An 18081-nucleotide genomic window follows, 5' to 3' on the forward strand; every position below is an offset into this window, starting at 1 on the left:
CCGGCGGAGTATAGCTTACAGAGGTGATAAGAGTGTCAAGACTAATGGTGTGGGTATGTGTTGATGACAGCTGGTGGAGAGGGCTTGCGAGTTAGAAGTTGAAGATTGAGAGGGAGGCAGAAAATTAGATGGCAAGATAAGGTGAAGGATGATATGGAGAGAAGAGGTTTGTAGGAAAAGGATACTTGACACAAGGCATTGGAAAGGGCACATCAGGCAACCAATCCCTTTATGTAGGGATAACAGTGGAAAGAAGAAAAGTCTGAGCATTAAGTATTTCACATGCCTTTTTAATGAGCTTGTTGGTTCTAACTTATCCTGCTACAATATTGAGAAACAAATGTCTACATTCTAGGTATCAAAATGGTACTAAAAATAAAGTACTGCATTATTCATTGCCTGCTTTCTTTCTATCTAAAGGTAGCAGTTTCCTGCATTTCCTATCCTTAGAAAATCTCCTTTAATCATTCCAGAAATAATTCAATGGGATTTCAAGGTTGTTTTATAAAGGGGGGGGGGGACTCCTTTTGATTTGTAACTTAATACTAAGCATAAATCTAGTTAGCATATAAAGATTTCTATAAAAATGAGGATAAGACTAAATGCTCAATGAATCTGAGCCATATGTTCCAGCACCTGGGTTGGCAAAGCCATTCAGCAATTGGGTACACCTGGGAGAGGGGGAACCCAGCAGGTGCACTATGAGAGGTGGAAAGATATTGGATAGCAAGAGTGAGAGGTAAACTGATGGCCTTCCCAAGGATATAATGCCTATAATTGATACTATCCTTCATTCTAACAACCACAATTCGAGAGTTCTTTACAACATAAGGATAAACAAAAATTGCAATATATGGTTTTATGAATCAAGTAGATAGGAATACTATAACAAACACCAAGAGCAACATATGGCAACTTAAATCGTCGTCGGCGGCGCCCACTCGTGTCCGAGTATTGGGTTCTGTCGTTAGCCATCAGCCTCCTATCTATGGGGTGGGTGCTTATGTCTGATGTGGCTGTTAAGTCCTAGTCTGTGGTGGAAGAGTCGCGGACAGTGTTCACAAGGGAGGGTAGGTGGTGGGCGGGGCTGTTCTAATCGCTCTCTCCTTCTCCTCCTAGCCTCCTCATTTTGTCTCCTCCTCTCCTCGAAGTCCACGGTGCCATGGTGTACTGTACTCCTCCAGGTTTTCCTGTCCCTGGCTGTTTCTTCCCATGAGGAAGGATCGATGTCAGTTAGAGCCAGGGTGCGCTTTAGTTGATCTTTATAGCGCATTTTCGGGGCTCCTCGTGGTCTGGTGCCCTGGGTCAGTTCTCCGTAGAATATTTTCTTTGGGAGCCTAGATGGATCCATCCTATGCACGTGTCCTATCCAGTGGAGGCGGTGGTGGATGATGGTGGCCTCCACGCTGGTCAGCGAGGCACGTTCTAAGACTTCAATGTTGGTGGTGTGGCTCTCCCAGGGGATTTTCAAGATCTGCCTCAGTTTCATTTGTTGGAAGCGTTCTAGGTTTTTAATATCGTTTCTATATAGCGTCCATGTTTCACATGCATACAGGAGCGTGGAGAGGACTACTGCCCTGAACACCATTATTTTGGTGGTCATTGTCAGTGCGTGGTTGTTAAATACGCGGCAGTTAAGTCGGCCAAAGGCGGAGTGGGCTGCCCTGATCCTGTTCTCCACGTCCTTTTTGCTTGTGGGAGCCGATGTTAGGATGCTCCCTAGGTAGGAGAACTGGTCCACCTGTTCTAACGGTTGGTCATTCACTGTGGTATTGAAGTTTGGGAGCATCAGTCCTGGTGGATGTTGGACGAGGGTCTTGGTTTTATCTGTGTTGACTTGCATCCCAAAACGTTCGTAGGCAGAGTTGTATGCATCAGCTAACGACTGCAAGTCCTCTGCCGTCTGACCTGGGGTGGCATTGTCGTCAGCATACTGCAGTTCTCGCGCTGCACACAAGGTGGTCTTGGTTCTGGCGCGAAGTCTGGCGAGGTTGAAAGCGCCTCCATCCATGCGGAAACGTAGGTCGACTGAGGGTGTGTCTGGGGGAATCTCGTTGAGCATTGCTGCGGTGTATAGCGAGAAACACGTTGGGGCCAGAACACAGCCCTGCTTCAGGCCGCCGTTGATGGGGAATGGGTCTGAAAGAGAGTTCTGGTGGCAGACTCTCCCAACCATTCCGTCATGGAGGGCACGCACCAGCTTGACAAAATCGGGTGGACAGCCATATCTTTTGAGGACAGCCCACATGGCAGGTCGAGGTACTTTGTCGAAGGCCTTTTTCAAATCCCAGAAGATGAACATTATGGGCTGTTGTTGTTCGAGGCTCTTCTCTTGTAGTTGTAGCGCGCAGAAGATCATGTCTATGGTCGAAAGCCGCACTGGGACTCTGGCAGGACGTCTTCTGCGAGAATAAGGAGGCGGTAAAGGAGAATCCGAGCGAAAATCTTACTCGCGATGCTTAGTAGTGATATTCCCCGGTAGTTGTTACAGTTCTCCCTGTCTCCCTTCTTGAAGATGGTAACGATGTTTGCATCGCGGAAGTCACTGGGGAGGGTCTTGGTCTCCCATATTTTCAGTATAAGGAGCATCAAACGGTTCCTCAAACCGGGGCCACCGTGAGTGAGGAGCTCCAACGGGATGTTGTCTGGCCCTGGGGCTTTGCCGGGCTTCATGCGCTGCAGGGCCTTGTTGAAGTCATGGATGGAGGGTGGTAGTGCCATCCAGTGACGGACGGGATGCTGCGGGGTCATTCGCTGGAGATCGTCTGGGGTGTCTGCTTGGTCATTGAGGAGGTTTTCAAAGTGAGACCTCCACCTGGCCAGGATGTCCTCGCTGTCGGTGATGGTCGTGGCCCCATCCGCGTCCTTCAGGCTGCCCACTGATGACCGTGTGGGACCGAATATTTCCTTTGTTGCTGCATAGAAGCTGCGCAGGTCATGTTGGTCAGCGAAACTCTGTATTTCTGCAGCTTTTCTTTGCCACCAGGTGTTCTGGGCTTCACGGATCCCTCTTTGGCAACCAGCTTCAGCCACCTTGTGAGCACATTTGTTAGCTGCTGTTGGTTGGTTTTCCAAAGTCAGGCGTGCTTGTTGTTTGGTTTCAATAAGAAGAGAGATGGTAGCATCATTCTCATCAAACCAATCCTGCCGTTTCTTGGTGGTGTAGCCTAGTGTTTCCTCCGCGGCACGGGCCATAGCGTTTCTGAGGGTGGTGCAGTGGTGCTCAACAGTGGCCTGACCCACGGGGTCTGCGAGGTGTTGTTCGCAGGCCTCCTTGTAGTTCTGTGCCACCTGTGGGTTGCGGAGCTTACTACAATCAAAGCGTTGGTGTGGTACGCTGTCAGGTGCCCTTCTGGGTGGTCGTAGGGTCGTCACGGAGAGTCGGGAGATGAGGAGTCTGTGGTCCGTCCAGCAGTCGTCCGCTCCGGGCATGGATCGGGAGATGCGGACGTCTCCTCGGTCTCTGGCTCTGGTCAGGACGTAGTCCAGGGTGTGCCAGTGTTTAGACCGTGGGTGTCTCCATGTGGTCTTTTGTCGTTTTGGTAACTGGAAGATGGTGTTGGTTACCACAAGTTGGTGTTCTGCACACACACCCAGTAGGAGTTGGCCATTGGCGTTGCAATTTCCAATGCCATGGCGGCCGATGATTCCCTCCTACAGGCGATGGTCTTTGCCTACTCGGGCATTAAAGTCGCCAAGCACAACGAGCTTGTCATTGGCGGGCACTGCCTGGATGGTGCGGTCGAGCTGGGTGTAGAAGGCAGCTTTGTCATCATCGGTTGAGGTCATAGTCGGGGCGTAGACAGAGATCAGGGTGAGGTGTCTGTCCCGCGTGATGGGGATGCGGACAGTCATTAGGCGCTCACTGATGGCCTTGGGAGCGAGGTTGTGCTGCTGCACTAGCTGGGAACGGATGGCGAAGCCGACACCGTGGATGCGAGGCTCCTCTAGGGCCTTGCCTTTCCAGAAGATGGTGTAGCCTGTTCCAGCTTCCCTGATGTTGCCCTCTTCGGGTAGTCTGGTCTCGCTAAGAGCCGCCACATCAACATTGAAGCGGGCTAGCTCCTTGCAGACGAGGGCTGTACGTCGTTCCGGGCGGTTGGTGTTCGTCACGTCTTGGAGGGTGCGGATGTTCCACGCACCTAAGGTTAATATTTTTTTCTTGTTGTTTCGACCGCATTAGTGGGATGTCCGCCAGCCGCGGTGAGCTGACCAGACGGGTTTGCCGTGTCCGATGTTTACCCCACCTTTTCTAGGGGCCTCCCCATGTGGGGTGGGCTGCGGTGTCCTCAATGGCCAGCCCAGTCACGGGTCCAGCTGCCGAACTCTGGTGTCACGGCACCGTCACCAGAGAGCGACTGAATCTTAGACTCACCGCCTGAGTGCAGTCGTGGGCTAAGGGCTTCCAGCTATCCAGGCCTGCCCCCTTCACCCACGGTGCTGTTGCCTCAGGACTTGGTGGTGGTGATGATGATGATGATGATGGTGAGAGATGAAGAACGATTGGAGGAAACGACAGAATGCCAGTAGCTGGGTATATTGTTTTGGGTGGTCGTGGCTTTGCAATGGCCACGCACACACACTTGGCCCATACCGTTTTCACCGCGGCTCAAGACATATGAGACAGGCGGCTTCTCCGATGTTGGTTGCATCGGGCTGCCGGGTTCTTGTTATGTCAAGGCCCGCCTTGTTGCCTGCCCGACAGGCATTGCCCTCTTCCGCCGGCGCTGGGAAGCTCCGCCGTTGGGGTCTTGTTTGGTTTGATTTTGGAGTTTTCCTTCTCCTAGCCTTTGCCTATCTTAAATAAAGGAGAAGGCCTATAGGGGGGTCCAGTCTTGGTCTGGTCTCTCAGAACTGGCCTTAGCGGTATGGTTGAGCCTGCCAGGGTGGATAAACTACCCCACCGCCATTGCATAGCCCATCATTGAGACACTCAAGCCCCTCTACTGCAGCAAAGTGCTGGACCATCAGAGGGGGCAACTTAAATAAATCCCAATTAAACACCCAAACATTTTGCTGGTCACCATTAAGCAAATAGCATTCATAAATTTGCCAAGAGAATTTAATATAATTTGAAACAAGTCATCAATAGTTAGTCTCATCTATGGTTAAGCAACTTAAAACCTAACATTTCTCCTTTACTACCTAACTGCAAAAGCTTAGCAAACCTGATGATAGCAAAGTTAATACAAAGGACTTAGAATATCAAGCACTATGACTCTGGTACAACTGTACTTCAATAGTTTTGGTTCGGTTCAGATCACCCCACACATGTATAAAAAGAGGTAGTATACTTTTGGATGAGCTGATGAAAGGTCACATTGCTGGCGAGAGAGGATGAAAACCGTACGGGATCGGTACGGGTAACAGAAGACATTTAGGATGATTATGACATGAGTGCAGCCGGAAACACTCAAACATGACTGGTCGGGGCCTGGGAGAGAGTCTGGAGCTGGAGTCTAAGGGTGGCGACTGCCGCACTTCACACTAAACCCAACAACAATTCGGTCCTAGAGAAATTTTCGACTTGTAAGAAGCCCCTCTCCAGAGGAACGCTAGAGATATTACAATAGATCTATAACTAAATACCAATATTCAGGCCTTCTCTATAATCCCATGCACTCTCCTACATAGTATTCTCTGGGATTTTGCAGCTTTCAAGATTAGCGTGGCACTTAGAAGCATCACTATTTAATTCAAGAAGTCCAAGGACAAAAAGGATTAATAGGGTGCATCCACACAACCATGCAGTGCCACCCAGGAAAACATCACTATCAGACTATGAAAAGTGCCAGGAATGAGCAGTAATGATGTCAAAAGTGCATAATCTAAAGGGATTGACCTGAAAATAAATTTACCTTGAACTTATTACTGGTCAATACTGAAAAGTTGTCTAAATCCTGGTACTAAATTATGTCAGACTTTTGGATTGGATTTATGAATTTGGGCTATACAGCCCAGCCCAGGGGCCTGTGAAATTGATTCAAAACCCAAATGCAACTATAGGGAAAAACAGCTGTTGAACTATGAAGTAAAATACAGGTTGGGCAACAAGATCAAAGAAATGAAGAAGGAACAAAGGTAAAGTAGAAGCATGTAAATCAACTGTAGCAAGAGGCCGAAGGAGCACTGCACAAACCCCAAGTAATGCCTATAGTGCATCGCATAAGGTTAACTGTAAGCAATACCACTCTACATGGGCTGAATTTTGGGTTCAAAAGAAGTTACAGTATTCATTCCATTTTAGTCAGATATCAGTGCCATAGTGAGCAACTGGATTAAAACTAAAAAAGAAAATGGCATTAAAGCATTGTAATTTCTATTATTATTATTATTACCAGCCAAGCTACAACCCTAGTTGGAAAAGCAAGTTGCCGTAAGCCCAAGGGCTCCAATAGGGAAAAATAGGGAAGAACTGCAAAAGGAACCATGTAACAATTTTGCTACAAATCGTATTTTAAAGAAAGTAAACAAGAATGAACCCTCAACATATTTCACAATCTTTTTAGCTATAGTATAACAACCTTAAAGATAACATTTTGATGAGACAAAACCAAAATCTCTACCAGGTACCATTAAATAAACACCTTTCTTCTAGCATTGTGTTTTCGTTCTTAGACCGAACAGCAAACAAAAGTGAGGTAGTTTGCCAGTTGTGTTCTTGCTTCTGACATCACCAGTGGTTATGGCTGATCACCATCGTCTTCCAATAACGATGCTTGCTCCTTGGGCACTGCCCAATTATGTAGATGCACCCTTCTAGTTTTAAGCCTACAATATTAATAGAATCATTCACTAACCCTTTTTTTTACCCTATTAACCCATACTGCACAAAAGATGAATACAATTTTTCCAACTGCTACCCTATTCCCTTAGGCTTGTAAATTTCTACAACATTTAATGCTTTAACCTTGGACTATTTTAACCCAAATTTTATTTTGGATCACCAGCATGACTTCCATATGGCAAGCTCTACGAGGGATCTTTGAAATATCCACTTCAAAAATAAATTACTTCCCTCTATCAGGCAGGCATATGATACAGAATCTCTCAAAATTGATTCCAAGGAAGCCAGTAATAGTTGATGTGAAATTTTCCTGCCATCCAAAATGCTTAATCATGTAACCTTTTACTCTTCGATGTCAGGATAACAGAAAACTCAAAATCAATTAATCTACACTTTCAGAATGAGATGTTAAATTATATAGGAATTACTATTTTTTTCATCCATTCCACAGCCTAAGGAATGTTCTAAGAGATTCTGTTAATACTCCATACTAAAATCAAATATTTCCAAAATGAAAGTCCAACCTATTGTAGATGAAATGAACTGAGCTTCTAGAGAAGGAGCTATATGAACATCAGGGGATATTCACAGAAATAAAGAGGATAAGAATATCTTTTGAGATGGCCATTACCATACCTATGGCAGCCTTCGCCTAAAAGCAGCAAAATAATTCCAGGATCAAGGGTTGACAATATTTCTGATCAAGGAACAAGGATAACTTTTTATCCTCATGGTTTCCGAAACTAAAATGAGATCCAAAAATAATTATAACTAATTTTATGCAAGGTTCACTACTGTATGCATAGTGTTTGGAGCACTTTCTGCCTGAACTGTCACATAGACACAACCTTCGTCTCTAATCTTCGTTAATGATTTTCAGAGCATTTATCCCGGAAGAATCCTACTGTATGGACACAGAAAAATCAAAGCCCTTACAGTGAGCCAAAGAATAAGACATTACCCCTACTCAAATAATGCTGAACAAACAAAAATGTCTACCTTACATTCCAAGAGAGACTTCACAATTCCAATTAGTTTTCCACATCTTTTATTCTCAACTTTTATATTCAGCAATTCAATACTGTATAATGTTCAATGGAAGTGAGTATGGAATTAAAAAAAATTGGGACAAATAGAAAAAATAAGTAATTAGATTACTTATGCTTTAATATTTATCAAAACAAATAGCTCTTTACGAAAGCTAAACTTCCATTGCAAAATTTGGTCTAAAAATTCAAACACTACACAGGGGAAACCATAATCTTTTCTAGCTAGACTAGAACTTTTAAAAAAAAATTGCATCTTTAAAAAAATCTATTTTAACTAATAATATTTTCATTAAATGATGACTTTGTTAAACTACGTATTCATAAGATCGCAACTAAAAATGCATAAAATTTCCTGACTATTTTCATCAGTACAAGGCTGATGAAAAACTAAATAACTAAAAAATTTTCAAAAGGAAATTAAAAATGATCAAGTAAAATCTTAAGTTTCTTCCTCTTATTTTAGGACTGGGCTTGGTGAAAAACAAAATAGTTAATAACTTTAAAATTTATTAATATTTCAAGTGAAGACTAAATAAGTACAAAAATAATTCTTTGGCAAGTAACCAATAGTATGACGGTACACTTTAAAATCAGGCATCCATTTCAAAATAGAAAAGGACAGATGTCATACCTACACAACTCCAGACAATTAGATCATGACTGCAAAATGTAACCATCGCTGGATAGGTAAATAAAGAAGGAATAATTCAAGTTCACAGTTATTCGGCACAACTACGTTCATCTGACGCAGATTCTTCTCCATTTTCTGATGTAATTCCCTGAAAACAGAATAAGAGAAAAATTATAAATTGATAAGTGTAGTATTTTAAAAAGAACATAGTAACTAAGCAAGTCAAGAAAATCAAATGAACATATGCATACACACACCAAGGCACTTCCCCCAATTTTGGGGGTTAGCCGACATCAAACAAATGAAAAAAAGGGGACCTTTCCTCACTACGTTCCTCCCAGCCTGACAAGGGACTCAACCAAGTTTGGCTGGTACTACTAGGGTGCCACAGCCCACCCTCCTCCGTTATCCACCACAGATGAAGCTTCATAATGCTGAATCCCCTACTGCTGCTACCTCAGCGGTCATCTAAGGTGACCGGAGGAAGCAGCAGGGCCTACCGGAACTGCGTCACAATCGCTCGCCATTCATTCCTATTTCTAGCACGCTCTCTTGCCTCTCTCACATCTATCCTCCTATCACCCAGAGCTTTCTTCACTCCATCCATCCACCCAAACCTTGACCTTCCTCTTATACTTCTCCCATCAACTCTTGCATTCATCACTGCCTTTAACAGACAGCCATTTTCCATTCTCTCAACATGGCCAAACATCCTCAACACATTCATATCCACTCTAGCTGCTAACTCATTTCTTACACCCGTTCTCACTCTCACCACTTCGTTCCTAACCCTATCTACTCGAGATACACCAGCCATACTCCTTACACACTTCCTCTCAAACACATTCAATTTCTGTCTCTCCGTCACTTTAATTCCCCACAACTCCGATCCATACATCACAGTTGGTACAATCACTTTCTCATACAGAAGTCTCTTTATATTCATGCCCAACCACTCCCTTCACTGCCCCCACCACTTTGCATCCTTCATTCACTCTTTGACATACATCTGCTTCCACTCCACCATTTGCAGCAACAACAGATTCCAAGTACTTAAACTGATCCACCTCCTCAAGTAACTCTCCATTCAACATGACACTCAACCTCGCACCACCTTCCCTTCTCGTACATCTCATAACCTTACTCTAACCCACATTAACTCTCAACTTCCTTCTCTCGCATACCCTTCCAAATTCCGTCACTAATCGACCAAGCTTCTCTACTGCGTCTACAACCAGTACAGTATCATCCACAAACAACAACTGATTAACCTTCCTTTCATGATCATTCTCGTCTACCAGTTTCAATCCTCGTCCAAGCACTCGAGCATTCACCCCTCTTACCACTCCATCAACATACAAGTTAATCATCCATGGTGACATCACACATCCCTGTCTCATCCCCACTCTCACCGAATACCAATCGCTCACTTCATTCCTATCCTAACATGGTATTTTCATTTTAAAAATAAATTTTTGAACATACTTACCCGGTAGTTATATATATAGCTTACGTCTCTGACGTCACGGCAGAAAATTCAAAACTCGCGCCAATCGCCAATTGGATAGCCAGGTGTACCACCCCTGCGCCCTAGCGAGGTACTGTACCTGGGAACCATTCCAGGAACCCTCATATATTCCATGCCTCTAGTCTCTTAGAGGGGAGGAGGGTGGGACTTAAATTATATATAACTACCGGGTAAGTATGTTCAAAAATTTATTTTATAATGAAAATACCATTTTTAAACATAAGACTTACCCGGTAGTTATATATATAGCTGATTAACACCTTTGGTGGTGGGTTAGAGACAGCTAGTACATCTGAAATTCTGCTTAAGAGTTAATTAAAACAAACTTAAGGGTTTGTAACTGATAAGGAAGCTGACTTCAATGATACTCTAACTCATTATGTCTGCTAGCCTTTTGAGATCCAGCGGTCCTCCAAGGGGGCTGAAGATCTCGTAGGGACTGTCAAACCGGTGTATATACCTCATTATGACAGAACCTCCTCCAATAACCCATTCCGGGCACTCTCAAGGAACAAATTTGACCACTTGACAAAATCAATGATTGTGGAAGACTGACACATTCTCCACAAACAATCATAAAATGTATAAAATATATATTTAAATATATATTCCTAAAATATTTTGTTAAAAGTTTATGGATATTTTGGGTGATTGAGAAATTTTCTTTGATCGGTAATTACCTTACCTGGAGAAACATTCCTTGGAATGGGTAATTATCTCCGTAGTTTACTTTAGAATTTCTTTGAATTTGTTTCTTTCAAGTTGTTTATTCTAATGTAATTCTGGTTTGTTCAATTAATGTTTGAGGCTTTATTTTTCCTAATCACTTTAAATAAAATTGTGCTAATTAACTGACCTCAGCCTTCGTTGTGCAAACCAAAGTAAATAGGAGTTAAAGATAACTACTAACTACCTAATTTTCTGAATATTCCGAGCCAAACAACTCTACGAAGTAACCTCGAAGTCACTGTTGGAAGGGAAAACCAGTCCAACACCAACCGTCAAGGAGTTATTACTCTCGTTCACCTCACCTTTCCTTGGGATATTTCATCGATTTATATTTGTCGTCGTAGTGCTGGACATTTTCTAAAGTACTCTACAACGATGGGACTCATTGTGTTTAGTGCTACGAAAACGGAGTGTAACATCATGAAGAACTAAATTAACTCTACACCTCGTCTGATGAATGTGGAGGCGACCAGCAGCAAAGGCTATGGAATTATCATACCCATGCTCTTTTTCATCCTATGAAGTCATTATAAGGTGGGTCATTGTATTGATTGGCACAATAGTAGTGGCATTTCTTGGTGACTTTTATCATCCTCAAGTCAAAAAATAAATAAAGCCTTGAACTCAGTAATTGAAAATCGCTCTTGAAACTAGGTTTGTTTATAGGCTACTCTAATTAAAATTATCAATTGTCGACCTTAAATTGCTTGTTAATTGAAATTCGGCCTTTTAACGTATATTCTTAAGTGATGCCCTCATCGCATATATTTCATTTGTTAATTAGGTCAAAATATTGAAATGGTTGGCTTTTGTTTTGCAATTCTGGGAATTAATATTAAATTTATATTAGTTTTGGAGGTGAATTAAACTTTTTGATTTACCTTTATATATTGTAAACAATTTTAGTGTAGTCAAAAATTATATTCATATTTTCATTAAAACAATTCTATACAAATTCTGGTTTTCAATTTGAATTGGGTGGTTAAAGATTTACCTATCTTTTAGGTCTGGCTCAAGGTGGAGTGGAAAGCTTGGGACAGGAGTACATCTGCCAATGCTTCTAGGTTTGCTTTACCAGAAGCAATCGCTACTCCAAGTGAACTAGCATCAACTGACAACCAACTATATATAATAAATTTGTCAAGATTATTTAAAATCTACAGATGTTAGTTCCTGTATTACAAATATATATTTTGTTATAACACGGTCGTTTGTCCTAAGTCATTTTTTCTGCTCATAAAAAACTATTAAAAGTACCAAGAGAAGAGGTTATTGGGATTATGGGAACATATGGTGGATCCTTCGCCCACTATTGCACTCGCTGCTACAAATGGACCCCAGAGTGTAACAGTCCTCGTAACGAGTCTGAACACCTTTCAAATAATATGATGCGAACACAGATTTGCTCCTCCAGAATGTTGTGTCCATTATGCTTAAAAGTGATCTGTTCTGTCTGAATGCTGCCGACGTTACTACTGCTCTCACTTCATGAGTCTTGACCTTTAAAAGACCGAGGTCTGATTCATTACAATGAATATGTGCCTCCTTAATTAAAAGCCTGATGAAAAATGACAAGGCATTTTTAGACATCTGTAATGAGGGCTTTCTGACCGAGCACCATAAAGCTTCAGAATTGCCTCGTATATCTTTCGTCTTATCCAAGTAGCATCTCAGAGTTCTTACTGGGCATAAGACTCTTTCCAACTCTTCTCCAACCAAATCCGTAAGATTTGGAATCTCGAACGCTTTGGGCCAAGGTTGAGAAGGGCATTCGTTTTTGGCAAGAAAGACTAATTGTAAGGCACAGACAGCTTTACCATCACGAAATCCGTTTTTGCTAAACACATGTATTTCACTCACTCTTTTGGCTGTTGCAAGACTAACCAAAAATAAAGTCTTCATAGTCAGGTCTTTCATAGAAGTTGAACCTAGTGGCTCAACCCTGTCGCTCATACAATACTTCAAGACAACATCCAAATTCCAGGCTGGAGAATCTTGTTTTCATTGTTTTGTAGTCTCGAAAGACTTGAGAAGATCTTGCAGATCCTTATTGTTGGATAGGTCAAGGTTTCTATGTCTGAACACAGTTGCCAACATGCTCCTATAACCTTTAATAGTAGAGGAGGAGAAATTGCACTTACTTCGAAGGTGGAGCAGGAAGTTTGCAATTTGAGCTACAGAGGTACTGGATGAGGAAAGAGAGTTAACCCTACACCACTCTCTAAACACCTCCCACTTGGACTGATAGACTTTGATAGTCGAAGTTCTTCTTGCTCTTGCAATGGCCAGAGCTGCCTCCTTCGAAAAGCCTCTAGATCTTGTGAGTCTTTCGATAGTCTGAAGGCAGTCAGCTGAAGAGCGTGGAGATTTTGATGGAATCTTTCCAAGTGGGGTTGTCTGAGTAGATCTACTCTTAATGGAAGTATTCTTGGAGTGTTTACCGCCCATTCCAGTACCTCTGTGAACCATTCTCTTGACGGCCAATAGGGAGCCACTAGGGTCATCCTGGTCCCTTTGGATGTTACAAATTTCTGAACTACCTTGTAAAGGATCTTGTATGGTGGGAAGGCGTACAGATCTAGGTTAGACCAATCCATAAGAAACGCGTCTATGTGGACTGCTTCTGGATCCGGCACCGGGGAGCAATACGCCTCTAACCTCTTTGTCTTTGAGGTTGCAAAGAGATCTATGCATGGACGACCCCAAAGGCGCCATAGGGTCTTGCAAACTTGAGTGTCCACTGTCAGTAGGACCTGACCCCTTCTGTTGAGGCAGTCTGCCATTACGTTTTTCTCCCCTTGGATGAACCTTGTTAGAAGTATAACGTTCCTCTCTCTTGCCCACAAAAGGAGATTCTTTGCCGTCTCGTACAGAGATATCGAGTGGGTTCCCCCCTGCTTGGTAATGTACACCAATGCTGTCGTGTTGTCCGCATTGACCTGAACCACTTTGTTGGTGACTGATTCCTCGAAACTTTTGAGGGCTAATAGAACTGCCAACAATTCCTTGTGGTTTATATGCAGAGACTTTTGGTTCTCTGACCATAGTCCCGAAGCTTCCAGCTTGTTTAGGGTTGCTCCCCATCCTGCGTCCGAGGCGTCGGAGCATAACACAAGGTCTGGGCTCTTTTGTGATAGGTCAAGACCTTCCTGGAACTTATTCGGTTCTTCCCACCACCGAAGGCAGTCTTTGATAGTGTTCGTAATCGGAATGGACATCGCTTCTAGGTCTTTCTCCTTGTTCCAATGGCTGTTGAGATGGAACTGGAGAGGACGAATGTTCAGTCTTCCTAGGGGAACAAATTGTTCCAAGGAGGAGGGGGTTCCTACTAGGCTCATCCACTTCCTTGCTGAACACATATTCTTGTTTAGAAACAACTGGAGTTTCAATCTGGCCTGTTCCATCCTTAAAGGAGACAGAAAAGCCCGAAAAGTCTGACTCCAAATCGTCATTCCCAAATAGAGAATCTCTTGGGTTGGAACCAAGAGAGACTTTTCCTTGTTTACAAGGAGACCCAGCTCTTTTGAGAGGTCCAATGTTGTCTGAAGATCCTTCAGGCAGTGATCGTATGAGTGCGCTCTGAGAAGCCAGTCACCTAGATACAGAGAGGCTCTTATGCCCCTTGAATGGAAGATCTTTACTACATTCAGCATGAGCTTCGTAAAGACCTGGAGTGCTGTGCAAAGGCCGAAGCATGGGGCTCTGAATTGGTAGACATCTCCCTTGAAGACGAACCTTAGGTAAGGTCTGAAGGTCGGATGGATCGGGATGTGGAAGTAGGCGTCCTGGAGGTCTAAAGAGACCATCCAGTCGCCCTTCCTTACTGCGGCTAGCACTGATTTCGAAGTCTCCATAGAGAACTTCGTCTTCAGTATGAACTTGTTCAGTGTGCTCATATCCAGGACTGGACGCCATCCACCCCAAGTTCTTGGGTACCAGGAACAGACGGTTGTAAAAACCTGGTGAACAAGGATCCTGTACCTTCTCTATGGCCTCCTTTTTTTAACATAAGAGACACTTGGGTCGATAGAGCTTGTCTCTTTGCCTCATCTCTGTACCTGGGAGAGAGATCTACAGGAACTCAAGGCCAATAGAATAACAGGTCAACCCACGGCCGCTTGAAATTTTTGTCGTTTGCGCATTCGTGGTGTCAACAGGTTCAAAAGAGGTCCTAGGCTGAACCTATGGTCAGTCTTTAATGAGCAGCCCAGGAGGTCAGACATCCATCTCTCTCCGACTCAATCTGTCTCACAGCCTTGCTCTGTCTTAAGGTCATATTGGTCCCAAGGCCTACAGAATTTTAACTCGCACCAATTTTGCACCTTAGCACATTTCTTAAATTTCCAAATATGATTATTGAGAGGTCACCATTGTATAATTATAAATCGCCTCCATCATATATAATAAGGGTAATAATCAATAATAATGATAATACTAATAATAATGATAAACATAATAATAAAAACAATATAATAATAATATAAGGAGTATAATTATAATAATAGTAATAATGGTATCAAGAGTCAAAGAATAATAATAATCATAGCAATTTTTTATTATTATTATTATTATTATTATTATTATTATTATTATCATTATTATTATTATTACTATTATCATCATTATCATTATTATTATTACTATTATCATCATTATTATTATTATTATTATTATTATTATTATTATTATTATTATTGTAATACTCCTGATATTATTATTGTTGTTGTTGTTGGTGGTGGCTGTTGTTATTATTATTATTATTATATTTATTTTATAATGATATCAAAAGTATAATAATAATAATAATAATAAATAATAATAATAATAATAATAATAAAAATAACAATATAATTAAATGAGATTATGGACAAGCAGTCAGAGAGAGACAGAGGAGAGAAAGAAAATGTGAGAAAGAGGACACGTGCTCTTCTTTAGATTGCCCGGAGCTTCTCTCCGGACAGGGGCTTTCTATTGCCTTAGGGGCTTTTTGACGGTGCGTCTAGTCACGTGTCTCAGGTGTCGAACCTGCTGACGTCACATTAATAACGGCCATCCGAGCGAAAGCTGCGCGTGGGTTGACCTGTTATTCTATTGGCCTTGCAGGAACTAAGACCAAAGGAGTACTCCATTGAAAGGGGATCTTGTGACCCTCCTTCAAGATCTGGATAGACCACTGATCTGCTCCTCTCTTCTCCCACGCTCGCCAGAAGTTGAGTAGTCTGGCCCCTACTGCCTGAAGGCGAAAGCAGTCAGACCCTGCTTCGCCCTGCTCTAAAGCCTCTTCTCTTACTCCTCCTAGCGTCAGGTCTGGAACTACCCCTGCTGGAAGATCTCCCTCGAAAGGGCTGCGAAAATTTGGGAAAAGTTTCTTCCTTGCGACTGGTAAATGAGGGTGGAAGGGCTTTTCTGGCTGTCTTAGAGACAAGATCCTGAGTAGCTTTTTGAGCCAAGGCTGCCAATACCTCCCTGAATAGTTCATGAGGTAACAACAATGGAGAAAGAGGCGCATACAACATACAACAACTCAAACTTCTGGAAGGGAGTAACCCCCAGCGAAAGAAATGAGCATAATTGATCCCTTTTCTTAAGGATGCCAGCAGAGAATAGCGCTGCTAGTTCGTTGGATCCATCCCGCAAAGCCTTGTCCATGCAGGACATCAGATGGACTCGGGCAGAGGTATCCCCCTCTTTAAAAGTATCGACTTTTTTTGCCCATTTGACTTTTTTTACCCAGAGCTCCGAGAGTCCAGTCTAAGAAGTTAACAAATTTGAAGGCTCTGAATATGCCCTTGAGCAGGTGGTCCATCTCCGAAGTAGACCAGAAGATCTTGGTCTTTCTCATGGCCGACCAACGAGGAGCGTCTACGAGGCTTGAAAAATCTCCCTGGGCAGAGGCAGGTATCCCAAAGCTGAGAACTTCTTCTGTCTCGTACCAGATACTAGACCTGGAGGCCAGTCTAGCCGGAGGAAAGGAGAAAGCTGCTTTTCCTAAGGCTTTCTTAGACTGCAACCAGTCACCCATCAATTTAAGAGCTCTCTTAGATGAGCGCGATAACACCATCTTAGTAAAGCGAGCTTTCTTAGAGGCCTTCCCAAGAGTAAACTCAAGACGGTGGCGAACGGGGATACACTGGCACAAAAAAGTCAGAGAACTCCTCCGTAAAAACTTTCCTCAGTTTCTTTAAGTCGGCAGAATGACGAAAAGAAACAAGAGTCCTCGTCATCCGACACTTCATCAAACTCCATAGGAGAAACCTAGCCTTCTATACCTTTCTCTGGCAACGTTCCTTCGGGAGCAGCAGTGTTGGAAGCAGTCTCCTTCTCAAAAATATCCTGAGTACCAACAGCAATGGAAACAGGCTCATTACAAGAAACATCACTTTCTCTGGCAACGAGCGGGCGTGAAGCTAGCAGCTCAGCCGAACGCTCGGGATCAACTTGATCGGAGTCAAAGAGTTCCTGAACTTGAACTGCATCAATGTCCTCTTGTAAAGAGTGAGCCTCATTATCGTAATCCAGACTAACATCCGAAATATGGTAAGGGATAGGGTGTTCCGGATCATATCCTGAAACACGCTTGCCATCAATTCCTGACAGGCGTTCGACGCTGCGAACCGCTTATTGTTCATCGACTTGTTCAACTGTTTTCCGTTCGGAAACACAACCTGGAGGACGTTCACTAAAATAATCTGATGAGTGAAAAGAGTCCTGAAATGTAGGACGTTCGACAGCCTGTTTCGCAGGATGTTCGGCAGCCTGTCCCGAAGGACGCTTGGCAGCCTGTTCCATAGGATGTTCGGGAGCCTGTTCCGAAGGACGTTTGATAGCTTGCTTCGAAGGACGAACGGCAGCCTGTTTCTCAGGACGTTCAGCAGCACGTTTGGAAGAAGTTCGATAACACGTTTCACAGGACATCCAACGTCTTTCTTTGAAGAACGTTCGAGTACACGCTCTGATGGAAGGATCTCCTTGAGCTTATAAGGGCGTTCGTGTTCTCTATAGGGGCTGTCAACTGCGGACTTAGGAGAACGTTCACGATCACTTCCTAAAGTACGTTCATAGAGGCTAGCAGGAAGCTTAGATCCTCTACTATGAGGGCGTTCGAGCACACGTCCTACAGGACGTTTCGAAACTTGTAGAACAGCCTGATCGCTGTCTCGATCCCGACCAAAACTGTCACGTGTGCTGGTTTGAGGTTTGTCGCTACGCTGGTAGTTCTGCATAAACGACGAGAGCTTGTTTTGCATGTCTTGCAGCATAGCAAAATTAGGTTCTGAACGTTGTGAAATCGGTGATGAAATCACAACGTTCTCCTCATCGCTCAGCGGAATAGAGCGCCTGGAAGGTGAAAACCAGT

At 43.4% G+C, this 18081-nt stretch overlaps 1 protein-coding gene across 1 annotated transcript in view; it reads right to left on the reverse strand.

Annotated features, from left to right (window-relative positions):
• Nucleotides 1–8326: 8326 nt before the first annotated feature.
• Nucleotides 8327–18081, reverse strand: part of LOC137626064 (geminin-like) — a 130725-nt gene continuing 120970 nt past the window's right edge. The window contains exon 5 of the mRNA XM_068357145.1: nucleotides 8327–8615. Coding sequence (XP_068213246.1) covers nucleotides 8556–8615 — 60 coding nt within the window. The 3' untranslated portion in view covers nucleotides 8327–8555. The remainder of the gene's footprint in view (nucleotides 8616–18081) is intronic.

Source organism: Palaemon carinicauda, chromosome 33 (assembly GCF_036898095.1).
Source record: "Palaemon carinicauda isolate YSFRI2023 chromosome 33, ASM3689809v2, whole genome shotgun sequence".
In the NCBI taxonomy this organism is placed as follows: Eukaryota; Metazoa; Arthropoda; class Malacostraca; order Decapoda; family Palaemonidae; genus Palaemon; species Palaemon carinicauda.